The sequence below is a fragment of the Takifugu flavidus genome, chromosome 3 (assembly GCF_003711565.1).
Source record: "Takifugu flavidus isolate HTHZ2018 chromosome 3, ASM371156v2, whole genome shotgun sequence".
Lineage (NCBI taxonomy): Eukaryota > Metazoa > Chordata > Actinopteri > Tetraodontiformes > Tetraodontidae > Takifugu > Takifugu flavidus.
The window spans coordinates 17,368,889-17,396,680 of record NC_079522.1 but is presented as its reverse complement, the minus strand read 5'-3'; the positions used below and the strand labels follow the sequence as shown (position 1 = coordinate 17,396,680).

The 27,792-nt window shown below is 39.3% G+C and overlaps 1 protein-coding gene across 6 annotated transcripts; it reads left to right on the top strand.

The window, feature by feature from the left end:
* The first annotated feature begins 703 nt into the window (after positions 1-703).
* LOC130523179 (phospholipid-transporting ATPase IH-like) lies at positions 704-27,718 on the top strand. Of its 6 annotated transcripts, none has more exons than XM_057028205.1 (32): positions 704-1,023; positions 13,282-13,404; positions 13,652-13,741; positions 13,911-13,991; positions 14,075-14,182; positions 14,552-14,680; positions 15,502-15,605; positions 15,679-15,726; positions 15,810-15,874; positions 16,061-16,142; positions 16,609-16,759; positions 16,846-17,043; positions 17,173-17,286; positions 17,434-17,493; positions 17,703-17,869; positions 18,246-18,317; positions 18,428-18,501; positions 18,631-18,734; positions 19,367-19,548; positions 19,874-20,125; positions 20,252-20,429; positions 20,500-20,602; positions 20,860-21,005; positions 21,344-21,403; positions 21,479-21,606; positions 22,252-22,387; positions 22,891-22,914; positions 24,005-24,070; positions 24,189-24,292; positions 24,794-24,959; positions 26,284-26,388; positions 27,187-27,432. In XM_057028205.1, the coding sequence occupies exons 1-31, from the start codon at positions 979-981 to the stop codon at positions 26,371-26,373; spliced, it is 3,450 nt and encodes a 1,149-aa protein (XP_056884185.1). In that variant the 5' UTR covers positions 704-978; the 3' UTR covers positions 26,374-26,388; positions 27,187-27,432. The 6 variants fall into 6 exon arrangements, with proteins under 6 accessions (XP_056884185.1, XP_056884186.1, XP_056884183.1 ...); XM_057028206.1 differs by lacking the exon at positions 26,284-26,388 and adding an exon at positions 25,922-26,015 and having other exon boundaries at positions 27,187-27,370; XM_057028203.1 differs by lacking the exon at positions 26,284-26,388 and having other exon boundaries at positions 27,187-27,718.
* Positions 27,719-27,792: the final 74 nt, after the last annotated feature.

Sequence of the window (27,792 nt, the reverse complement as noted above, 5' to 3'; positions counted from 1 at the left end):
ATGAATGAAAACATTTCCCTCCGGAAACACGGTACTCTAGACTTTTGTTCCGACAATTCTGAACAGCTCGAATTGTGAATGTTGTCATTATTACCTTTAGATAGTTGTAGATATTGATTAAACTTTAAACGCAATCAATTTTGATTCATAGGTATAATACATAATAAGGAACAATATGCCACTTTTTAAAATAAATTAATGCAGAAAGTAAATGCATTTACCTAACTTATGTCAAATCAAAATTCCCAGTATATTTACTTATATGAAAAATCGATTTAAGGTATTTTATTTACATTGTATCACAATATCTCTACTGCGTAACTCAATATAGACTTAATCTCTTCCTGTATCAGTCTGTCTGTCTCTATTACTTGGTGACACTTTGTAATAACAATGTGGTGACAATTGCCGTAATATCGTATGAACAGAGAAAGATACAGGTGGGGTTCAATAGATTTTTAACGCACACCGATCTCAAGTGAATAAGTGATAAGTGAATATTGAGAGAATCAATTATACGCGGGAAATAATAAAGTGCGCATGCGCACACCTTCAGGCTGAGCCGAGCCACCACCTGGATGATCGTGACGTATTTACGGTGAGAGGAGGAGATTATACATAAACCCGCGTGGGGGCGGGGCAGGGGCAGGGGCAGAGGCAGGAGTAGGAGGAGGAGGAGGAGGAGGAGGAGGAGGAGGACGGGCAGTGGGAGGAAGAGGAGCAACACATTGGAGCGCGGAGCCGTCGAAGGGGCTGCGACTCTTTCCTCGTTCCAGGCTGAGCGCTTCACTGTCCAGAAGCCGAGCTTCGCTTTCCGGCTGTTGCAGACCCCTTTCACCTGACTTTTTAAATTTCTAATTTCCTCCCGGAGCAGAAAAGGGGAGTCATGGACAGAAGAGGGGACATTCGAAGAAGTTAGCATTCAAAGAACATAAAACGCTTTAAGGAGTGTCCGGAGAGGGGAAAGAAAGAGACAGGATGGGGATGGATTTCAGCACTTTGAGAACCCTCATCACCAGATACGTGAGTTAGTCTTTTTATTTCTTATTTTTTTGGGGGGTCTTTAAACGCGTTGCCGCTCTTTTCTTGTTCCAGCTGCGTGTTATTTCAACTATTTACGTAAATCACGTAGAAATTGTTCTCCCAGCGAAGGAGCCGCGGCTCCGGATTAAGGTGCCTCTCAGGACAGCCGGCGGAAATAGACGCACAAGGAAATTGACGGGCAAAAATGCTTAAACCCTCTGAGAGGAAACAGGATTTTTACCCTTTTCCCATTTTCAAACCACGCTCATCTGCATGAAATAACTCCTCTAATCAAACAAGACACCTAAAAACAACGGATAAGCCCATAACCGAGTAGGGTTCTTTAATTTGAGTTGCTACTTTAAAAGTGTAAAACATTTATTTTTTATCCTTTTCCGAGGAAAAGTAATAAAGTACATTTACTTAAATACTTTTACAGTGATTATTTCCCCTGAAAATTATGGAAGAGAACAAAGTTCAAGCCATTATACTGCATTTTATAGCTATTTTAATTGAAATATAAGAAAATCATTGAATCTAGAAAATATGCAAAAGATGAATAGTAACCCTGATTTTACACATTTTCTTTGAACATGCAAGTCTGCTGTTGTAGGCTGTCAATCATCCAGGTCATAATGCTGAGTTCTTCATCTCTTCTCTGGTCTGCAGATGTTTCACTTCATGTTTGAGAGGCTTCTGTCTTTCAGTTCTGAAGAAGCCTTGTTCCCCTGGAAAAAGAGCCTGTTCTCTCCTTTTTCTCGCTTCTCCTTCCATTTCTGATCTATATTTATTTCTGTCAGAATTCTGAAAAACATTATTTATTTCAATAAAAAATTAAATGAATCAATCCCACAATATTCAATATTCAATAATATAGTACATTGTGCTGAAGATTCAGTGAAAACCACGACAATTTAGTTTAAAATGTGTTGGGTTTTTTAGGCGTTGTCTCTTTATAGATGTCTTTATTGGAGACTGATGTCAAAAACCAGTAATAAAACCTCCAATCAGCAGATTACTATTGAATAACTGCTGTATATATTATGTTTTAAGAAAATACTTGTCACTCTGCACCTCACACTGGGACACTGCAGCTAATAATCCTTGTCAACTGTGAGATTCATGTCTGCTCATGAAGGAACAAGTTTCAACAGCTTTAGTGTTTAAATGGGAATGGGGTCACCTTTTTTTTTTTTTTAACAAAGCGCATCACAATAAGGTAGCGTTGCACCACCACAGGTTGAATCACAGATTTCCAGTGGTTGTAGTTTGTATTGAATTTTCCCCTTTACTGTATTATTATTTGCAGTTGCTATTGTCACCACCTCCAAATGGAGCAGCCCATGTCAGGAATTATGTAATCCACTTGTTTTATCCCTGCAAGTCAAATCAATTGGCAGTGGAGCAGCCTGGCTGTATATGGCTAAGAGTTGCATTAGGCTCCACAGTAATGTGCTTGACAATAATCCTGACTGGGCAGGCCCTGCTCACATGAGAGGCGATGAGATTTATGCTCATCTGAGGCTTAGGATGGAGTGGCCTCCCCAAAGGCTGATTAAATAAAACCTTTGTTGTCGAGTATCTATTTTGATGTTTTTGTGTCTGGGAGTGTGGTAGATGCTGATGAGATCTTCTCTAATTGGTCAGGTAATTGTAGCGTTTGATGTGGATGTTGGTGTTATATTGAGAGATGATGATACCTTTCGTAAATTGAGATTTTATTTAGCGGTCACAGCGTTCACGGCGTTTCGCTGAAGTTGAAAATGGATAGGGACGCCGTGCAATAAAAATCATGCAATTTATTCTTGTGCTTTCTTTATTAGATGCGGATCTTTGTAGAAAGCTGTTCACGATTGTATTGTTTGTTCAGTTGAGGGTAAATTCCAAAGTTAAAATCATATTGTTACTGCAGTACTGAAAACTAAACTACACACTTGTCGGTCATTGTACAGCCCTGACAAAGCTGAGCAAGATTTGATCAGTCGAACAGAATTGTTCTTAAAAATTGTTCTTAAAGTCTGCTATCACTTTTATATGGTATTTTAAAATGTCGTCTCCTTGTTTTAACCTAAAAACAAATAAAATAATATAGGCAAGAGATTGAAACTGCAATTCAAAACCACAACATCCAAATATTACTAAGGAATATCTTGTTAATAAAGTTTACTGAGCTATACGACCTGACATTCCTGTGACTCCATTTAACCTGTGGAATGTTCCAGGTGTTTTTCAAGCATTCCTCAACTTTCCTGGACTTCTGTTGCCTCTCTCCCTGACTGTTCTAAAAAGTATTTTTGCTGTCAAACTCAGAAGGATTTTCAAATAACTGAAGCAAATCAATTCGATACAATTTTGATACACTTTAGAATGTTTTGCACTGAATACATGTTGCACACTTCTCCAGCTATTTCCGTTTTTTTTACCACAGTTCATTTTAAATAAATGAAATGAAACTTTGGAAATAATGTTTAAATGTAACTGTATAAGTAAAATTAGTTCAAATTGGACTCGCCTCTAACTTTAGTCTGCTGAATTATCATCTAAGTACAGCGTTACGTGCATGTTTATGGAATTCTGCATTGATTGTAAATAGCTAATCTTTATTCTATGCTCTGTAAAATACTATTCTTACAAATGAATACAGGTATATAAATATAATGTAAGCACAAAAGTATGTCTTGGAAATCATTTAGATTTCTTTCCTATTGTCAGGGGAAATAGAAAGGTTTACTTTGAGAGTATAATGTACAACTTAATCTTCTGTTACTAGCTTATATATTAATGGATCTGTGACCTCAGAATCAGCACTAGCTGCTGAAAACACATTGTGTTGAATGAATCGGTGTAATATACTTTTTATTACGTGTATAAAATACATTTTATTTAATGGTGTAATGCCGCAGGTCAGTTGGTGTTTGTGGGGAGAGCCTCTACAAAAGACCCAGGACGTTATGCAAGAGTAAATCTTCCCTAACAAGTTTTGCAGTATCAGTGACTGTCATGCTTATTCTGTCTGAAAAGGAACAAGTTCAAATCTCTGTGACACTTTTCTTTACTGCGCTGCCTCCCAATTAGGCTCCGAACGATTTGGAAGTGCCGTGTTGTTTTTAGTTTTACAGCAATACTATATACATAAATGTTAATGCAACAGCATATTGAGTTTTGCTTGCTAATCTTGACTCTATAATATATAAAATGTTCTCAATTAAAAAAAATAAAAAATCAAGCAGCTGTGATTTTAGCAGGTTTGCTCAATTATTTAGATGTATTCCCCTTCTCCTCATTTAATGCTTGGATTATTTATGCAGTAACTGAGTAAGAAGAATGACTATTCTATGACACAGTTAGTTGCAGTGGGTGTGGGTGTGTGTAGGTATCTGTTGAGGCAACGTTCCCCTGGTATTTACTAATCTGGATTCCAGGACAGGAAGTACCGCCCCTCTCCTCTTGACTGACTTCCTGCCTTAACACAGTGGATTACAGGGTTACTGGTGTTCACTATACCTTCACCTACTTAATCCATTTTACAGCTATACTTTCAGATCTAAGCCTGCCAGTGATCCCTGCTTATTTCCCACCTGCTGTCTTTTTCCCCAAGTGCCAATACATGTTTTCTCTCAGGCAACAGGTTTGAGAATAAATACTGACAGTATTTTCTTTTTATTGTGTCATCTGTGCAGGATCTTAAATGGGAAGTTGGAGCATATTATAGGCAGGTGACGCACAAAGCAGCAGATCACATGAACGCTGCCTCTGTCTGGTTGTCAATAATTCAGAAGCAGGCTGGCTGACAGCGTGGACGGACGTTGTGCTTCATCTCTAATGGAGTATGCACAGAGTGGCTGCTCACCATGCTGTCAAGGGAATCCTTGGGGTCTCCAGCTAACTCCAGAGTAGATAAATGTCATCAATATTTACCAGAGAGATCCCAGATTTGTTACTTCTTGTTTCCATTGAAATAATCATCCACAATCCAAAGTCTAGGCTGAAATAAACAACTTAAATCCACAAATTATTCTTGCACAACTGTGACCCTGACACATGCTTTAACCAATTAAATTGAATACCACTTTAGTAGGAAGATTTTTAGATTTACAATATTCCAATAATGTGGTACACTTTTTCAAATGCTTTAGCGGTCCAGTTGCTTCATTGTCAAGGAGACACATGCTCACTGGTCAGCCAACTCCAGCAGGCATCCTCTCAGCCTTATGCTAATCATTTAACACCGGCTCTTCCATATTGTGCACGGTCCACAAATTGCATCAGGGTGAGCCTGTTTACCTGACAGACTTAGAGGCTGCCACTAAAGCGCTGCCTGCCGGGTTACTTTTCTATCCTGTATCTTGGTCCCTTGTACAACATGAATTAAACCACAAGTCAGCAACTAAATGGCCTTGTTCTAAAAGGAAATGGAGTCGTTTTACTTGACATCTACCCATGTTTAAATTGAAAGGATTTAATTGCATCATTGATTTTAAGGAGGTTAATTTCCTCTTTAGGTACAGTACCTACTGGACACTTCCATTTAGACGTTGTCACTGCAGTAATATTAAACTCGGATTGTAGACTATTGAACCACAGGCAGATGATGGATTGCCCAGTGGGGTAATGGTGCAGAGAGGCCTCTATAAAGGCCAGGGTAGAGACAATGGAGCTGTTTAAACTTGGCTTATAGAATTCCTCTAGATGCCAGTAAAAGTGCTGAGAAGGGCAGGTACACCTTAATGTTCTACCTGACTGAGTGCTGAGTTGTGATCCACCATCAACACCCTATGTTCCTCGTGTCGAGAGAAAAAGAGAAAGCTTATACCAACTGTGCATGTTGCTTCCGCTTCCGTTTTTCTAAAATATAGAATAATATTTTTTTAAAGGGCAGCATGACTTGATTGGAAAAGTTGTGGAACAGTTGGAATAGGGGAGGATATATTTGAATCTGGATCCAAAAACAAATCCTCACTGTTGCATTATGGGAAGATAATAACTTCCCTGTCTGTCAGTGTGGTTCTAGAATGCTCTGATTGAGTTTAGCATGTTGCTCGTTAGCTCTACCCAGAAGCTGCCTGTTATGTGTTCATGTGATGCACAAAACCAGTGAAAGAAGCCAACTGTAATGTCAGCGTTGCTCTTGCTGCTCTGCTTTGTGTCCTTCTCAAGGATCATTCACATGCATTCTGTGGGGTTGTTCTCGGTCAGCCATAATTGTCTGGCTTAGAACTCCAGAAATGAAGTTCACATCCCCTCCAAAAAGAGAAAGACGTTGCCCCTGATGGTGCATTTGTACTCAGACTGGTGTATGTGAGTGGATTGCGTGTGAATATTTAATGCCATTGACCTGATGAACCCTTAATTGATGTTCAAAATCGAGTGCTCCACCTACGTGAAGCAATATTGATTATTCTGTGACATTATGATGCAATTTGGCAGCAGATTAGAGTGATTCTCTCTCACTAGTCCCACTGTAAGTCCAGCAAACCAGAGCGGCGCAAAGTGATATAATACCGAGCCCTCACATGGCTGCATTTGGAAATATCTCTGATGGAATTGAGGTGGCATGTTGTCACATTAGAGCTAAAATTGCAGGAACCTCATCCTGGTTAGTTTCTGCCTGACTTGATGTCATTGGAACTACACTTATTCAATTTGGGTGGTTAAAAAACGTTTGTCTTAGAGTCATTATGTTGTCAGACAGAACAGGGCGACAGTCTTAATAGAGCAATGGCGTTCACAGCAAATGGGAATTTGAGTTTCCACTTCTGTCTGTATCCTTTTAAAATTCATTATCGTGGCTCTTTCGGTGGCGAGACAGTGTTTTTGCAATACATTGTCAAAATAGTTTATCATTTCAAGACAAATCTGGAGGCCGAATATTTTCTATTCTACGTGCATTTATAGTTCCATCACAGTCACATTAATGAGCTTTTTAAACCCAAATACATTACCTCTCAGAACTTTTAGGAATCCTTTTCCACCACATGATCATGGTCAGGTGACTGGTCTTATGAGAGCCACATGATGTCATTTGGCTGCCTTCATCCTCTTTGTCCTGCATTTACAATGTTACTTCTCCAATGAGACGTGTTAACCTCACTTGTAGTTGCAATTCGAGGAACTGGAAGGGTGAAAGTGGGAATAACGCTAATGCTATACTAATTTAATTTGGACAGCGCAAGATATTCTACGACCTGTTTTGATGTGCTTTTGCTAACTGGCCATAGGAAAACATGTTTGGGGCACTGGGAGTTATTCTTAGGTTATTAGTTAGAACAGAGAGGCTTGCATATGTTTCCATACGCCAGAACATCTGTCTGCCCATCTTCAGATAGTCACTGAGACACGACGTTGATTAAAGTCAGCACTGAAGAAGCTTTGATAAATGAATCACACATTCTGCCCACAGTCTCGCTCTAGTTAATACATCTGATACAATACATCACATACCACTGACAGATGCTAACGCCAGAAAATCGCACACAATTGAGGCTGAATCGCATACGTGCATTTCTCATCTTAGTAGTTAATAGCTGGGTGCTGTTTTTTGTCATTCTCTGTAGCAACTGACATCAGGGGAGGCAAGTGGCAGCAAAAGATTTGTGTACCACTTGGGCACATGGAACAATCTAATGAGTTGATAGGAAGCAGTGATACTTCCAAGGCTGAAAGGGAAACTAAAAGAAATAAACATTCACATGCAATCGTATTCTCTATAATTGATGGCTAATGGAGGCTATCAGGAGAGAAACAAGCCTGTTTGAAAAAAGAGAGCTTTCTGAAAGTTGGAATGAGACTAAAGGGAAAGAAGATCATTTGATTGACTCCCTGCAGCTAAAATCAGCATGGCAAACAGGGCAGCTGAATGAAAAGGAATTGCGAAGATGGCACAGAGTGGTTTACCAGACGGGCACTTTCAGCCTCAGTCAATATGGTATGTTGTGTCTGGACATTTATGGATTAGTCAGTTCTGCATCAATGAAGCGGCTCACTTAGGATTTGCCAAGTTATTTTGCTGTCCTAATTTTTGGTATAGTCATTATCATGTGATTTACTTTTTGATGAGGCCTTTTGTAATGTCTCTATTATAATGTAGAGATCTCAAGATTAACATTAACCTTTTTGTCCCTCTTCCCTAACCTCCTCACCTGCCTTACCTTTCCTTCCTTACCACTTACCTTAAGTGTCCCAGAATGCCGGAGTAGGTTTTTTTGCTCTTTTACTGCTAGATTTTTGTTGATTTTGTTGATTTTTGTACCTTAAACATACTTTTCCATTGATTCATATACACATTGTGCAGCTTTCCAAAAGTTAAATGATTTACATTACGAGTCGGTAATGATTTTCAACATGTAATCTTTTATAATTAGCTTGATACATGATGACATCCTCTTTCCAGGGTTTGAGCAACAACACTTAGAAAGCAGTGACCAGCTAATTTTCAGGATAGTATTGCATTATTGACTAAGTGAGATGAGAGGAAGAAAATTTGAAAATAAACACAGCGTAGTTTAAAAAAATGATAAATATGTTTTTGTACTTTTCTCTGGGCTCCCGGGAAACACCATTACGGGAAGAGACTCACAAATGGAGTGAGGTAGAACATGTATCAGTGGCTAATGGTGCTGTCACCCCAAGGAAAACCCAAAATGTCTGATGAAGCGGGCGCGTTGATTTTATGAAAGCCTGTGGAAATTCACACACACATAGAGACGCATTACCCTACTCCAATTGTTTGGATGTTAATGAGCCATGTCAAATATCAATTAAAATGAAAAATATTGCTTCATATATTATGGTGTGCTTTGTTAAGAGAAGGTCTCTTTTTTTAGATTGAAATAATGTTTCATTGCTTACTGTTTAATTGCCCTTTGTATCTTTAGTTTAAGTTAACACACCTATCACAATTGTGTTGCCTATAGTTGCAATGGCTTTCTCATTTCCTCTATCTTTTTATTGTTTTATCATGCAATTTCACTAGTGTGTGAACCTGAAAAAATGGCACCTTTATACTGAACTGGTGCCCATCATGTGGCCAACAATAGATTCTGGGCTAAAATCTCTCAGGCTGCACCGTTCAATCACCAGGCCTTTACAGCGTGTATTGTCATGTGACATCAAATCATGTGGAATCATGTGACCATCAGCAGTAGTCTCCGTTAGTCCCACTTGCAACGAGACAATGAAGGACATTGTTCTTATTAGCTGCCTGAAGATCATTCTCCCATAATAAGTGCTCAGAACAAAAAGCTAAATGCATTAAAGGCCAAATCAGGTCCCAAATGCAGTGTTGTAGAGTGAAGCAGAGCATTATCCTACTTTCAGAGTGAGATCTGCTTTGTGAAAACCAAACCAGGCTAATTAATATTTTCATAAAGGTGCTGGAAGCACAGAGGTTGTGCCTCATTCTCTATCATTTGGGCTCATGGGAAAGATACAGAAGGAACACCTATTGAAATGGAAACATATGGCATACACATCCCACTCGCAACTGTGCAGAGGCTCACTGACCCACATAAGCAAACAGGTAATGAAAGCAGGTGAATTTCCATGTTAGCTTATTTCAGCATTTTCTGTGTCCTCGGCCATGCTGTTTATGCTGTTTACTTTCTATGAGGCTATAAATCTTGAGTTTGAAGCCAACATACTATTTAGTCATCCTGCCATTGATCTCCAGCAGAGCAGAAAGGACATGTTTAGAACTCCATTTCTTCCTTTCAATGCATTCTGCTTATGGAGAGTGTGCGATTTCATTTATTACAGATCTATACAATCAGAATGGACAGAACTATTTATACTGACGTCTCTTCTTTTGTCAAAACCATTTTAATCTCAGTTAAAGCTGTGGACCAAACAGATGAAAGGAAGAAACACAAGTTACCATTTTACTAATTATAGTTGTGAACCTGTCTGTATTTCAGTCAGTGATTAAAGGATTCAGTTTTCAGCAAAGTAATAGGAATGACCTGTAATTACATGGAAAAAGAAGTAAACCTCTCAGTTGAGTTAAAATGCAAATGGAGGCCCAAAAGTGCTTCATTTAGAAAATGGTGTGCATATATATCATTAGACAAACTCGGCATACAGTTAAAAACAAACAATTTGGACACAAATTGTGCGTTCTTGCATGCCTTTGTGTTCTTGAATAAGCAATAGCTTTGGTTTTGTTAAACAAAGGCGGGAATGAGGTATCATTCCAACATAAAGGCACATTTTTTCAAACCAATACCCAATTAAAAACATAATCTTTGTCATAATTTCAATAAAACAAAAACAAAACAACCCCGATTACCAGAAAGAGTGCTTTATTTATAGCCATTCATGTAAGAGTGATAAACAATCAAGATAAAATCCGCTTGGAAAGAAATTGCCGCATTGTTCAAATGATACGCCGAGCAACAACTCCCGGTAAGTCCTGTAGGACCAGAAAATTCTATGCCAATTTAGTGCAGAGCTATTCAAAGTAAACAAAAAGGGCTTCTCTTGTTCAGCCTGGCATGGAGAGAGCTGAAGAATGTTGGTATTGTGACAGATGGAGTGCACAGCTGGTTTACAGTTTGTAGTTCAGGTAACACACACACACAGTCACACACCCATCAGGGTATCACACATTGAGATAAGATCCTGCATACTGTGGGTAAGTTGCCAATAAATCTGTAATTCTAAGCATTTACAATAGTTTTCATGGAGTTTGGACATATACTGGTATATTCCAGAAATCCTGCCTACTAATTTTAACATACTACATGATCCAGGTGCATGCATGATTTTACCACCTTGTTGTAACCTTTGTAACCAGCATTTCTTTCTTTCTTTCTTGTTGTGTGTGTGTGTGTGTGTGTACTTGGCTGTGTTTGCTGATATATGGCAGAAAGAAGGTGCATTTGAAAGGAAAGTGTGTGCCAGAGGTATCACATTAAGCAGGTTGTGGAGGCTACACATTAGACAGAGGAGATAAAGCATTTTGGGACAATAGCAAAGCCTGCAGACAAACAGTACTTATCTGTGTGTTGTAATTCCTGTTTTGTGCTGGTTGTGTCATAAATGTTATCTTTATGTGCCAGACATCAGGTTACTGTAAGGTAAACATGGTGCTGATTATTGTTTTGATAAGATGCTTTCAAATGTCTGAAGTATAGAGGTCAAACTTTTTAATTTTTGCTAAGCAGACACTGACACACAGTATCTCTTTGGGATATTGATCAAAATTGCCCTTGTGATTATATCATGCTAATAAATTTCTGTTTACTTTCAGAAAGTTATGACTTGAAGATGGTATCAGTATGAGAGGCAGGTCCTTTATAACACTTGTGGCTATCCTTAAGGCCTCTGGTTCCACTGCATTTTCTTTAAAATGCCATTAGTGTTCAGAAGACAAGAAATAACTTGTTAAAGAGACGGTTGAAAATTCAATAGTTCAATAATTACCTCTATGTTTTTTTAATTACAGTAAAAAAATTAATGAATATTACTCTGACTATCCTGTAAATTATCTTAGAAAGTAATTTTATTTTCTATCTGTTGTAAATACTGAATTTATTTAATCACTGAAATCCTTATATTGATAGTTTTTACAGTTACTTGCTTTATTCTGTAATGGCTTCATTTGTTTTTCCTCCAGAATTATTCTACTTTCCTCTTAGACCACAAATCACTGAAATTACGCACAGATCTCACTTAAATTAGTATTTACGAGCATTCCGTCAATGTTTTCTTTGTTTCCACAGAAGTGTTGTGATCACATGTGTGCATTTGCTCTGTTTTTTGTATAATGGGGCTTTAAAGAAAATGGATTTTTGTGATGAATGTAGCAGATGGGAACAAAGCCGATAAGCTTTCTCTTCCATCTTTCTATGACCACAAATGTTTCCCTTTCAACTATAAATACACTCCACGAAACCTGCTGCATCCTGTAACATGAAGCGCAGTTTGAAGTGATTATCAAGGTCCAGAATAGACCACCGTCTCCTGTTACATCCAGAGGCTAAAGGCTTGAACCAAATAAACAGTTTTATTTTGTAAGCCTGGCTTCTATTTTGTGAAGATGCCATTCGATTTGATTAAGTACTGGCAGGCTTTTATGTAAAAAGCTTGAATCTGGATGAAAGCTAAACCTAATCAATAGAAGGTAGATTGTGGACTTAGAGGCCACCCAGATTGTGGTTGGAGCGAGTGAGACGGAGAGGGAAAGGTGAGAAAACCAATAAAGCTGCACAGTGGGAGATAATGGACGACAAAACAGTAGGGGAAGAGGCTTAATGATTCTTTGTAGTGCTGCTGTCAACCTCAGCATATCGTTCTAACTGGTACACACCTCTGTAGGGAATGATGGGGTCCCATTTTACTGGGTGGATGGATGGATGGATGATGGATGGATGGATGGATGGATGATTGATGATAATGGATGGATGATGGATGAATGGATGAATGGATGGATGGATGATGGATGGATGGATGGATGGATGGATGGATGGATGGATGGATGGGTGGATGGATGGATGGATGGATGATGGATGGATGGATGGATGGATGGATGGATGATGGATAGATGGATGGATGATGGATGGATGGATGATGGATGGATGGATGGGTGGGATTTTTTTAATGTATTTACTTTTGACCCCACCCCCCCTAATCTATTTGCTGAATTACTTCCCTTCTGTCATTGCAAAATAAACAGATTTTTTTAGGGGGCAGTGGTTGGAACTAATTCACTTCTAGTTTCTCTAATGGTTTTATTTCTGCACAAATAAGTGTTTTGTTTAGTAAGTTGTTAGTATTCTAATAAGTAATAATTATTTTAGATTTTTCGTTCAATGGTTACTTGAGCGTAAATTGATTTACCGTAAAAGGTAAGTTATCCTACTGACAACAGTGGGAGTTGTTTAAGCTAATCACAGCAAGTGAAATATGTAGAAACCTAGACTGATTGTTTGTTTGCATACGTGTGTGTGTGTGTGCGCGTGTGTGTGTGTGTGTGTGTGTGGTGTGTGTGTGTGTGGATCTTGCATTCCAGTCAAAGTCACGTGCAACTTTCTGTGGTAACAACAGCTCTCATTCACTGAGGACAAATTATAATTTCTTCCCAGTGGTGTGTAATTGTAGCTCACTGTTTTGCGATCACTGTAGGTGTGCAGTGGCAGTGGGGTAGGTATCTAAAAATGTTTGGAATTGTTGAATATGTTATGTACAGTTTCAAATGTCAGTGTCGTTCGATCACACTCACACAAAGTCTGTTCTCCTGTGTTTCTTTCCATTTTTATGCAGTGTGTTGGTGAGGAGAACTGGGTAGACAGTAGGACAATTTACATTGGACACAAGGAGCCTCCTCCAGGAACTGAGGCCTTTATACAACAGCGATTTCCTGACAACAGAATAGTCTCATCCAAGGTCAGTGAAAGCACCCACACAGAATGTCCCACGGCTCTAAACAGAGTGGTGCATCTGATCAAACAGAAACCAGAATGAAGCGATGTCAATGATATCAATGAACAGCTTTGCTTAAAAAAATGGACAGGAATTCTAAAGAGTTGTCAACAATATTTGGTATTTGGTATTTAAAGGCAAACGTCAAGTGATCAATCATTTATTTTTTGTACTGAATGGATTATTTCATCGTACTCTGTCACGTTTTCAGTACACATTTTGGAACTTCATCCCAAAAAACCTGTTTGAGCAATTCCGGAGAGTTGCCAATTTCTACTTTCTCATCATATTTCTGGTTCAGGTAAAAGAAAATTTCACATTGCAGGATATTCTTTTTTTTAAAATGTTAATCTTGTTAGTGCAGTGCTTAGTACTGCCACCTCACTCCTGTAGAGAAAAAATGTCTAACTGAAATCACAGTTCACTGTTGCCATGTATATTTTTATGCCTGTGTGTGTCTCTAACTCCAGTTAATCATCGACACCCCCACCAGTCCAATCACCAGTGGATTGCCACTGTTCTTTGTCATCACAGTAACAGCCATTAAACAGGTGAGGTGCAGGGAAGCTGTTACCATTACTGTTGCTTTACTGGTGCAGATACCATTTTTTTCCTGCATGCTTCTCTCCATCAGGGTTATGAGGACTGGCTGAGACACAAAGCAGACAATTCTGTCAACCAGTGTTCTGTCCACGTGGTGCACCATGGGAAAGTGACCCAGAAGCAAAGTCGCAAGCTCAGGGTATGTGTGGCAGTCTTCCCCGGTCTAGTCTTGTATGACAGAAATAGCGCTTTTTCTCAGATCACTTCATTTTCTAGGGATTGATAAATCTAGATCATTTTTATATTTATATATTTTGTAATATATCAGCTGCAAAGGATCTTGCACAGGGTGTATGGGATGATTGCTTGTCTGTGACAGATTGCTCTGACAGCTGTTAAGGTAGATTCTTGCTAGGCAAGATGCCAACCCAAACACCAGTGTGCCAGTAGCACTCGGGATACATGACACACTGACTGTATTTACTATAGGACTGTTATTTAGAGTCAAGTGGGTCACTGTTTAAACCATCCTTAAATGTAACTCAATCATATCTTCTGCCTGTCTCAGGTTGGAGATGTGGTCTTTGTAAAAGAAGACGAGACTTTTCCCTGCGACCTCATCCTTTTGTCGTCGTCCCGAGAAGATGGGACCTGTTTTGTCACTACAGCTAGTCTGGATGGAGAAAGCAGCCATAAGGTGTGTGTTTTGTTGTTGTGCATTTGTATATATGTATGTGCTTTAAACTTCCACTCCTACCCACTCAACAATAGCTCCAGATCATTGAATTCACACACAGTGAAACAAAGAAAAACACATTCTTACACAGTCTTCACTTAAAGATTGCGTCAGTGGTTTTTGCTTTTAAAATGTTACAAAAAAGTTGAAAAAACAAACAAAACCAGTATACTGTAAATGCAGTGGACATTCATGTAAATGATATTAACCTAATCATAATACGTCATTAATGTATCATCAAATGTTTGTTAATGTGTAATGAAATTAGATTAGATTAGATTAGATTCAACTTTATTGTTATTGCACATGTACAGGTACAGAGCAACAAAATGCAGTTTAGCATCTAACCAGAAGTGCAAAAGAAGCAGCAAGTGAGGATAATAACTTAATAAATACAGTATGTGCGGTTATTTTTACAGTCGTTTACCAGGTTGTGCTATAAACATATTTTACAGATGGTGTTTACATTAAATGCCTTAGACTATGAATCTGACTAATGAATCTTTTTGCGCGATTTTTCTTACTGGCTAAGTTGAATTGGAAAAAAAACATGACCACATCTAGTATGTCGTAATTTGGCATTCCAATAATTCATCCATCCAACGTCTACTCTACACAGGCTGTGATTGCTTGTTTTTATAAATATGTATTTTTATATAAAGTATATATAAAAACACTTCTTTGGCTGACAGTATCAAAACAAACTACTGCACAAGGAAAGGGACAGCTGTTTCCAAATGGTTCATCTCTTTCCTTTCCTGTTCTCCTGCTTTGCCTCTTAGACTTACTATGCAGTTCAGGATACCAACGCATGCCAAACTGAGAAAGAGGTTGACTCGATCCATGCTACAATTGAATGCGAACAACCACAGCCTGACCTGTACAAGTGAGTGTAAAATGCATTTACCGTTAGTGTGCATACACACACTTCGGTTCTTACTCATCTCTGTCTGACACAGATTTGTGGGCCGCATCAACATCTACATGGACAGTGAGCCTGTGGCTAGGTAAGGAACTCTTCTATATATTAACATCTCATTAAACACTTGCGGTAATTTGTGTTTATGTGTGTGCGTGTGCTGGTTTACAGACCTTTAGGAGCAGAGAACCTGCTGTTACGAGGAGCCACACTCAAGAACACAGAGTATATCTATGGTAATAGTTAAAACCTTCCATCTTCCATCAGTATTGCTGTCTAAAAGGTTAAACATATGTCTTGAATGTACATCCACTGATAAATAAGGGATATAAATTTAGCTCTTCGGAGATAATTACTCATTATTGAACATCTGCTTGGTTCTTTTGTTGTCAAACTGTTGATGTGTGTTGTCTTTGATTTAGCTGTTGCTATCTACACTGGTATGGAAACCAAGATGGCGCTCAACTACCAGTCTAAATCTCAAAAGCGCTCTGCTGTAGAGAAGTAAGCTTTCATAAAATGATTTATTAGATATTCATAAATCTTTTTAACCCATTTTCTCATAGCATCAGTTAATGCCCTGTTTCCAGTCTGAAAGAATCTGTGAGATATCTCTTCTTTTTGGTGCTTATGTACTCAGCAGATGTGGATTCCTCACAGATGTTCTAAATATAAGTGTCTAAAATGAAAGACATTGAATCAGTTCAAAGTTGTTATGTTTTATGTTGATGTTAGGATCATGATAATATCACTGATGTGACAACAAACCAAGAAAATGACAATTCTTTGAATAAGTAGATCTATCACACACATTTACATGAATACCTGTGGAAACTAGTTTATATTTTTACAGGTTATCCCCCCCTACTCTATTTCTGTTGTAGCATCAAAAATTATTACATTTCTCATACTGGAGCATTTTATTCCATACACTTATCCTTACTTAGACTTATCCTGTCTCTGATTGAAGGTCAATGAATGCATACCTGGTGGTCTACCTGTGCATTCTCATCGGCAAGGCTGTCGTCAACACTGCACTGAAATACTTATGGCAGGCTGACCCCAATAGAGATGAGCCCTGGTACAACCAGAGGACAGAAACAGAGAGGCAGAGACATATTGTGAGTCTGACAGTCACTCAACTTGATTTTTAATTATATGTAATCTCTGAAATGTCTCTGATCACTCACTCTTTTGTTGTCCTCAGGTGATCCGGGCATTCACAGATTTCTTAGCTTTCATGGTACTTTTTAACTACATCATTCCTGTGTCAATGTATGTCACTGTGGAAATGCAGAAGTTTCTTGGCTCCTATTTCATCATGTGGGATGATGAGATGTTTGATGAGGACCTGGGAGAGAGAGCTGTGGTCAATACGTCAGACCTTAATGAGGAGCTGGGACAGGTCATATACATTGTCCCTGTTTTACACACATATTGATTCACAAACAATATATTTATTTTTGAGAAGCTATTTTTTCAGAAGTGGTGAGATGAAATATAAAGGAAGGTAACACTCTGCTCCATTTTTCAGGTGGAGTATATATTTACAGACAAAACCGGGACTCTGACAGAAAACAACATGGAGTTTATAGAGTGCTGCGTGGACGGACATGTTTACGTGCCACATGTGATCTGCAATGGCCAGGTAACAACCTGAGGGGTTAACGTCTTTATCTAATATGTCACATACCCTTCAGTTATTTCTGTCTTCCTCACTTTGGCGTGCATGAATAAATGCTTATTACAAATAATGTTGTGTGCTCACACCTGAGGCTAATCTGTGTTTTTAAAGGTGCTGTCTTGTGCTGCCGGGATGGATATGATCGACACATCACCTGGTCCTGAGGCCAGGGTAAGCACTCATTCATTCATTTATTCATTGATTGAATAATTCCTTCGTTCAAATAACATTTTAATGTCTAAACTTGACTTTACATGCTTCAAGAATTGTAATGTTAAATTGCCATGGAGGACTTAATTTTTGTCCAGAGTAATTTTTTTAACCCAATATTGGGTCCTTTGCTCAACACTGGATAACACTGTATTGGTCATCCACCTTAGGTGCATGAGGATCTGTTTTTCCGTGCACTGTGTTTGTGCCACACAGTGCAGGTAAAGGAGGAGGAGACGGTGGATGGAATCAAGCATGGCATCCACCAGGGCAAATCCACTTCCTTTTACATCTCCTCGTCCCCAGACGAAGTGGCACTGGTGGAGGGAATGAAGAGGTGGGTCCGTCTTGTTTACTACAGTTTACTGTCTCAGATGAGTATAAAACAACACTATTTTGATTTTGTTTATGTTTTATATATTTTTGTATCAATTTATGTCTTTAAGAAAGCATAACAATATATTTTATTAATAATTAGCGCCAATGCGGTATTATATCGTGAATATCTTTTTAATTCAAGATGTTATCCTGCCGATAAAAATACAATTAATAAAATGTTTATATATATAATTTTGTATCATTTTTATTGATAGAAATCAAGTAATTAAGCAATTCTAACAGTAACTAGGTACATTGACTTTTATTCACATGTAAGTTAATTTATTTATTATGTTTATTAATCAATTTGTTATTTGTGCTATTTCCATCTGCAGGCTCGGCTTCACTTATCTCAGACTGAAAGATAATCACATGGAAATCTTAAATAGGGAAGATGAGGTTGAGAGGTCAGCGTCATTCATGTCTTTAACCCTGCTCAATTTACTTTAATTTTGGTTGCATTTTTTAATCTTTCTCTCTCTTTTACCACGTGTGTATATGTTAAACTGTCCATTAGGTTTGAACTGCTTGAAGTGTTAACATTTGATTCTGTCAGACGGAGGATGAGCGTCATCGTCAGATCCAGCACTGGTATATAACACAAACCATCAACATATCCTTAGGTGTGTGGTTTCTCTGAACATTTTTCTGTGCGTTTCTAACATCCATTTGCATGTGTGTGTGTGTGTGTGTGTGTGTGTGTGTGTGTGCTGTAAACAGGTGAGCTCTACCTCTTCTGCAAAGGTGCAGATTCCTCCATCTTTCCTCGAGTAATATCAGGCAAAGTGGAGCAAGTCAGAGCTCGAGTCGAGCACAACGCAGTGGTGAGGGCACCCAGAAATACGCTGACATTCCCAAAACAACTACTACTGTCTAAAGTTACTGTTTCTATGGTTACAATATGATGTCGATCAGTGGAGCATGACCCACTTCCATTGCTTATTTGTTCTGTTTTGTTCCATACAAGGTCCCAGTATGGCAAGAATAAAATCAGCCTGACACTTTGCCCCGATTAGCAATCTGACTATACAATATATCATTGCATATTTTATTGTCACATTACTCCTGTAGCATTCGTAATGTTTTAATAAAACTTTTTAGACAATATATTTTTTTTAAACCTACAGTCATTTGGTAGGTGCTGTTAAAGTCCATATGAACAACTGCAGTGGTGGCCGCTCCAGTGAGTGTCCCATGGCCTCCATGTGTCTGGACTTTCTTAAAAGACAAGATTGTGGCAGAATTATTTATTTCAGAAAAAACCCAGATTAATTGACACTTTTATAGTTATAGTAATTTGAGAATATATTGATATTTTAATACTTGAACACCAATTTTTCCTCACAAAGTACATAGATGTATTCAGTATATATATTTTTTCATTTTAAAAATTTCCTTTAGTCTGTAATTTCTTGTCATATTAGTCACCCTATGTTTGATTAATGCTCTCCTTTAGGAAGGTTTGAGGACTCTTTGTGTTGCCTATCGGCCTCTGAGTGCTGAAAAGTACCAGGAAGTTTGCCACTTGCTCAGCACTGCCAAGCTGGCGCTGCAGGACAGAGACAAACGACTTGCAGAGGCCTATGACCTCATTGAGAAAGATCTAATCCTGCTGGGGGCCACTGCAGTGGAGGACAGGTAGCTTGGAGCCTTCTTTTAAAATTTACTGGAATGATTAGATGTGAGATAATTGTGAAAGTGTGAGATAATTGCAGTAGCGCAAACATCAGAGAAGGAATATGCAAATGTTCTCTAACTGGTTTTACTACAAATAAAAGCTATGATGTAGGGCTCTTTTAGCCTCTGTACAAGCTTAAATCCCAATTAAGGATATGACTATATTGCAATGTCGGGAATTGTCCAGGAAAAAAATCTATTAAAAAGACAAGGAGAATGGGGTTCAAAGTATATTTTTACACCGTGTATACAGTATAAACTATATAATATATTTTTCTCACTACAGGCTTCAGGAAAAAGCAGCCGATACCATAGAGTCTCTGCACAAGGCAGGCATTAAGGTGTGGGTGCTGACTGGTGACAAGATGGAGACAGCTGCAGCAACCTGCTACGCCAGCAAGCTGTTTCACCGCAACACAGAGATCCTGGAGCTGACCACCAAGCGCACGGAGGAGCAGAGCCTTCATGATGTCCTATTTGACCTGAGCAGGACTGTCCTGAGGCAGCATGGAAGCATGGCCAGGGATAACTTCTCTGGGTGTGTATCAGTCAGGAAAGCACCTCTAAAGTACAAATATATAGGACTGGAAGATGTGACATACTGTACGTTTCCTTATAGGGGTTAAACAGATCTCTAGCTAATGATTACTTTTTCTGTGTCCAGTTTGTCAGGCGACTGTACAGACTATGGTCTTATTATTGATGGAGCCACCCTCTCAGCAGTGATGAGGCCTTCGCCAGAGGACTCAAACTCAGGAAACTATAAAGAGATTTTCCTTGAAATCTGTCGGAATTGCAGTGCTGTGCTATGCTGTCGAATGGCACCACTTCAGAAAGCTCAGGTACAATAGGAACAGTTTCGATAGACGCACTGGAATTGATTTCAGTGACATTTTGTCTTTGGTTTCCTAGATTGTGAAGCTGATCAAAGCCTCCAAGGAGCACCCTATCACTCTGGCTATTGGAGATGGAGCCAATGATGTCAGCATGATCCTCGAGGCACACGTTGGCATTGGTCAGTTCACAGCTAATTAACCCTGTAACTAGTAACTGGTTACACGTGAGAGGCTACACTGTGCTGGTTAGCCTTTCTGACAATGTTGTGAAAGTGGAAAGTTTAGTCAAATATTTTCAGAGAACAACTGAAGTATATTTGAAAGATGAATATGTTTTTTTACATGACTAGAAAGTTCTCAAAAACACAGATAATATGCTTAAAAATCCCTATTTTTTTATATTTTACCATGTGATCTTGCTACCACAACTCTCAAGGCATCATGGGAAAGGAAGGTCGCCAGGCGGTGAGGAACAGTGACTATGCCATCCCAAAGTTCAAACACCTCAAGAAGATGCTGCTGGTCCACGGACACTATTACTATATACGCATCTCTGAACTTGTGCAGTATTTCTTCTATAAGGTAATCTATCTGCTCCCTTCAGCACAGTAGGGGATTAGGATTATGGGGAATTTACTCGTAACATTATTTGGATTTCAATTTGTGCCTACAGTTTTTTGAATTTCAATGACTAATTATGTCTGAAAATATGGGTGGGAATTTAAACAGCGCAGTGTCCAATACACAATTTTGTTAAGATATTTTATTTTCCTTTTCTGACTGTAACCTGCATGAATTTTGTGTATATACGGTGATTAGAAATTTGAAAGTATGACATTTTTCTGCATTAAATGCTGCATTTGCATGGTTTTTACACTCTTTTGAACTGCTGTTTTTCCTCTGGCTTGTTACATTTCCAGAATGTGTGTTTCATCTTTCCTCAATTCCTCTACCAGTTCTTCTGTGGATTTTCACAACAGGTATGCAAACACCGACAGCTACAGCCCAGTTATATGGAATAGAAAAGAAAATAACCCCGACTGTGTTCTCCCCAGCCATTGTACGACACAGCCTACCTGACTCTGTACAATATCAGCTTTACCTCGCTGCCAATTCTCCTCTACAGTCTCATAGAACAGCACATTCACATGGACATCCTGAAGAAAGACCCATCTCTTTATAGGTCAGTATGCTATGTGTCTATCTGCACTACTTCCTCCTGCCTACATCACTTCTTTTTTCCCCACATGTTCAGAGACTCATTTTCACTAGACTGGAATTTTTTTCTGGGGGGAAAAAAAGCATTGAAATTTGGGGATATTTCTTGTATTCATTGTTACTTCTTGAGTGATTCTCAGGTTTTGTACCCTAAAGTCAGAGTGCTCTAAATGGATTTGAAACTGTAAGCAGAAACACTTTCTATTGATTTCATGTCACGCACAACAGGCCTTAGCTCTCTACCAAGCAGGTCAAGCTTCATTGGAAATATTGGATTTACATTTGGTATATATGCAGAAAGCTGCATGTCATGAAATAATCTGCCTTTTTTTTACTCCTTTTTGTTTAGTTTGCTTTGCATGATTCTCCAAGTTCGTACTGAATTACTCCTCTTTTCGAACAAAGAGAACAAATGGCTTTTAGTCATTTGTTATGTTCGCATTTTTAGATGATCCTACCTGGATTTTAAATCAGACAAAATAAAAATATCTTCCTTCATTTATTTCTGGTTTAGGTCCTCCAAAGTGAGCTACTGTGATATCGATCAGAAGAGTAAGCGTGTAATCATTCAGAAAGGCAGTTTCTCATTCATCTTGTTTTCTCTTCCCAGAGATATTGCGAAGAACTCTTTGCTGCAGTGGCCCATCTTTATTTACTGGACCATCCTGGGGGTCTATGATGCTATTGTGATGTTCTTTGGTGCTTATTTCCTGTTTGACAACACCACCTTCACCAGCAATGGACAGGTAATGACAGTGATTCCATATGCTGGCATCAGGTAAACACTACCAGATACATTACTTAACGCTGTTTTATTTAGACTTTCAAATCGAAATAAAGTAGTGATCAGTGATACTTTATTTTGCACGTGTGAAAAATGTCTTTCTCAAAACATATTGCACACCAGATACCCACCTTAGGCAGCTACACGGCTGTTGTTTTTGAATTTTTCGATTGTGTGAAATGGTTACTTTAGGAGAATTAGCAGGTTTTAAAACTAAAAACTGATTTGGAATTCTCACAGCATGGCATTTTTTTCTGCAGCCTCCTTGTGTTTCTGTTGGGATGTCCTTTCAGTTTTAAACTCTCTCAGATAATCTTTTACTGCTTTGATTGTTTTCACTTTTTTATGCATTTTTTTTTCTTAACTGCTGTCCGTTTTATTATGGTTTTCTTCTTTCTGGCCGCTCCTTCCACTGCTCTTACCTTTCTGTTGCGTTTTGTTTTTGCTTCTCTTTCCTCCTCTCAGCTAATGACAACCAACACACAGATGGTAAGCCCGTTCTTGACTGTCTGTCATTTCATGTTGGACACACTTTCCTGACGTCAAACCATCATCCGTCCACCATTGCTGTCCAGTTTTTACTGTTTGTGTCGTTATCCTCATCATAATGTGTGTGTGTGTGTGTGTGTGTGTGTGTGTGTGTGTGTGTGTGTGTGTGTGTGTGTGTGTGTGTGTGCTGGGCTGGTCTGCACAACTTCAAAGATCTGTTTGAGGGTTAAGACTTGATTTTAATCTTAAGGTCTTAGGTTTAGGTCAGGGAGTCTTTAGGGTTAGGGATTTAGGATCGATGGTAATTCTTAAGGTAAGAGACTTGGAAATGTATTATGTATATGAAAGTCCTCACAAAGATAGAATTGCAAGGAGAGTTTGGGGTTTTTCTCTGTGGAGCTTGTGGGTTCCTGTGGGTTCCTTCCAGGTACTCCCTGGTTTCCCCCCATTATCCAAAGACATGCATTTGTCAGAGAGGTGAATTGGGGGCTCTAAATTGACCGTGTGAATGGGTGAGAGTGTGAATGGCTGTTTGTTGTATATGCTGACCATGTGATGAGCTGGCTACAAGCTTAGGGCACACCTCACCTCTCACCCAAGGGCAGCTGGAATAGTTCATTTAGAATTTACACACTAATATGCCTGAAATATAAATACTTGACACATTCATTTTTGGTTGCTCTTGTTGTTTTGTTTTATTTCTCAATGGCTGGAGAATGAGAGGTCTCCATATTATGATTTTGTCAGACATTAATGAGGAACCAAGTCTTCTAATCAAGTCTTTAGTCTACTTTAATGCAACAACAAAATGTCATTAAAACTCTGGAACTCTATTACAATTTTTAAATTAATTAGCCCTCTGACATCCTGAATGGTGCTGTGTTAGCGCCCTGCCATTGGATTACTTGTTACATTTGTACTTACTGCATCTTATATATTAATAATTTTGAATAACTTGAGTGACTATATTTTACCTGATCCTGATAGCCGTACTCCAGTTCCAATTTGTAACTCAGTACATATGCACTTTTAAAAAGATAGAGGAAAAAAATGCTAAAACTAAAACCTGTTTGTCCGTCTGCTTTTACAGATGTTTGGTAATTGGACCTTTGGGACACTCGTCTTCACCGTGCTCGTCTTCACTGTGACACTCAAGGTAGCAACACGCCCAGTATTAACAATCTATCTGCATTCAGTGAATTGAAGAGGAAAGGCTGCGTCAGACTTCAGTGGCGTCGTTAACGCAGGTTTCCTGTCTCGCGTCTCATCTGCAGTTGGCTCTGGACACGCATTATTGGACTTGGATCAATCATTTTGTCATCTGGGGATCACTGATTTTCTTTGTGGTCTTTTCCCTGCTGTGGGGCGGAATCATCTGGTAAGCTGAAGGAAAACACAAAACAATTAACATGATTCCAACCTCTGATATCCATGTGTTTACCTTGAATAATTAACAAAAACAGACGCCGTCACCATGAGTGCGAGATGAGTTGAGTCCTTTGGGAAATCATTTTAGTTGTTTTACTTGTTTTTTTAATCTTTTTAACAATCAGCAATGCCAAAAGGAACCATCCAAACAGCCTGCCCAACAATATTCATTACAATCATGCCAAATAAAGGGGAAATGCTGTATTCAGGGAATAAGACTGAATCTTGATTACAAGAACAATGAAATGGAACTCTTTTTACTGAAAAACCAGCTGCAAAATTGCCTTGGGGTGGCTCAGGCAACGTTCTCATAAAGGAAAGTATCTCTCAGATCATTCTCTGGTCCTGTTGTAAAGAAGCGCCATAGGTACTGATGTAGCACTTACCCCCAGTCAGCTAAACTAGTCTTTTCTGGAACAAACCACAGATTTATTGATTTTGTTGCCTCCAGGCCTTTCCTGAACTACCAGAGGATGTACTACGTGTTCATGCAGATGTTGTCCAGCGGTCCTGCCTGGCTCAGTATAATCCTCCTGATTACAGCCAGTCTGCTGCCAGATGTGGTGAAGAAGGTCATCTGGAGGGCATTGTGGCCCACCACTACTGAACGTATACAGGTGAGGGCCTGCATACACTACATATAGGACACAGGCTCTGCATCTTAAGTCTGTTTAAGCTCAAATAAACAGTCGGAAGTTGTGAAACCAACTACTGATAGTGCCTATTGGTGATGTCTTACTGGCGACTCTGGCTCAGCAGAATTTTGCTGGTTTTGGTCACCTCCCAGCTCAGCTGGATGTAAGTCAGAGCCGCTGCTACGTGCCTCTCTATCTGACTAAAAAAGGGTTAACATTCCAAATGTGGTGACATTTATTTGATTAAATGTGTTTTAATCTGTTTTGTTAAGCATTTGGTTTAATCCATGAATCATGTTTTCAGCAGGACGCGTTTTAAAATGCATCGCATTGGACCTTTTTTGGGTAGAGACTTTAAAAATCACAACCACTGCACATTAGGGAACACTATCAACCCTCCCAATGTCGACCTTGCTCAGAGCAGCCATTTGTTCAGGGCTGCAGGGCTCAGGCTTCCCCTAAGGGGGGATCTCTTCTGATCTCAACCAACCCCAAATATGGGAACGGGTTTAATCTAAACACCTGTTGCATTTCTGATTTCTTATTCTGTGGGAATTGTGTTTCAAACCTTTGCCTTTCTGATCTTAAAAACCCAACATCTATTGATAGATAGACTAAACACTTTCTTTACACATTTGGCTTTGTATTGCCAATTTCTAAGATTTATTTAGACCATAATGTTTCGATTTATTTTACTTTGACTAAAATATTGCTGTGTAAAATCAGATTACAGCATTTTCAATTCCAGGTAGAATTCTTAACGATGTGTTTGCAGGAGTTATTGGGGTGCTGTTTCAACTCTCCAACAACCTTCTTCTATCCACCTGTGTTGTTTAAACTGTGTTTATAGAGGGTTTACTGCAATCCTCCTCAAACCTTTAAATCTCCCCTTTCCTTGTTCCCTCGTCCGGCTTTTCCCTCCCTTTCCTTCTCGTCCGCGGCAGACTAAACACCGGTGCCTTCCCTCTGAGCCCACCACCATCTTTATGCTGTCTCAGACTTCCAGCAGAATGAGTTTCTAACCCAGATCTCCTGGAGGTGACCCTCTGCTTTTCTTCCTACCTTTAAAACATGCCTTATTTTTGTTTATTCCTTCACTTCCCCCACCTTTATGCATGAACGTTTGATGTTGCGCAATGTTGCCTTTTATTAGTGCGGTCACATCAGGGTTTACACGTGCAGATCAAAGACCAGTGTGAGTGTTGTTTCTTTGCCAGTAGTCTAAATGTGACCTTAATTACACTCACATGTCTGATTTATATCTGTGGTAGCTCCTTAATGTGTGTTTGGGTACGTCTGTCCACAGCATGTGAGGAATAATAAAGAGTTTGACACAGTCCTGGCCTTCCTAAGTTCTGAGTCCTTACTAGATGAAGTAGCTGACACAGAAGTCTAACGGGGCTTTGTCACGGTAAAAAAACAAAAACGTTTGGATTTGTGAGGTGTTTATGATGAGGTTTACTTTGCTGTGGTGGTCGATTTAACCTGTTCTTCAATTTGGCACCTGACTAACTCCTGGGTTGTTCTGTGAGTGTGTTTGTGTGTGCGTGCTTATGGAAAGGACTTCCAAGGTAGAGGTTTTTCCCTGTACATACTTGTTTATATTGTATAACCTGGATTTTGGGTGACTCTCTTCGTGGCGCTGCGCTGCCATCTAGCGGCCGACTCCTGGAAACTCTTGCTCATCGTGGGTCTGATTATTGATGCATGTTATCTGGTCATGTGCATGGTCTTGCTCTTTGTGCAGTTACAGCCTGCATTTAAAAAAATGTATTTGTATTTTTCCATTCCTTCATTTATTTTGCTTGCATTGCTGTGAGTCTAATTGTCTAATTATTGTCACAGCTGCCCACTTGGTTCTCTTTTAGACCACATTCTAAGTAATTACTGAAGTACTGTCCAATTCTTGACATTTTATTTAATAATTATAATATAATATATAATATAATATCTTACAACATGCTTCAGATGAAAATGATCTCCAAGCACTTATTCCATAGGTTGAATTCTAACACTTTTTCCCAATGGTAGCTAAATCATTGTCCAAATGTAATTTAACTGATCTGTTTAATCGGGTCTATAAGAGAAAACTCTTCAAAAGGGGCAGCTGGGTAATAATCTGGTATCTATATCCTCCTTTTCTGATTTTTCTGCAAATGGAATATGTTTGACAGCTAATGCGTCTCCCTGCCTCTCTCCCCACTCACAGAATGCTGACAAACTCTACAAGGGCCACCTGTCTGAGTTCACTCCCCTGGCGTCTCTCCACACCCTGTCCAAGACCGGCAACCAGCGGCGAGGCTCAATCAACCAAAGGAATGCGGCGAATCCTCACAGGTCTCAAGGCTTTAAAAAGAAAACCATGTTCACACGCTGGCAGAGAACCCCAGACTACTGCACCTTCACCCCCCTGCTCAGATTTACAGACGGCTCCCCCTGCTCAAAGCGGGGATACCCCAACAACGGGGCAGGGCACGAGACCTCCGTTTGATTTAATACACTACTGCATTACTAATGTAACTAAAACCTCTTGTGTTTATGAGCTGGGACTCTTGTAATCCATCTGTAAGGGATTACACTGAAAGTGACCTTCACTGCTCTCCTCCTGTGACTTTGCTCACAAAACATTGCGGAAAGTTCTAGAATGTACCGCCGCTGCATCACGCCAAGGTCTCAGTGGATTGATGGCGCCGCAGATATTTTGATGCTACGTGCACAGCCCCGTGTTGAGTTGGCAGTGAAGTGCAGTGATGGGATGCGTGATAGTGCTGGTTAGAGGTACGCAAGAGGGGTGCATTTCATAAAAATGGTAACG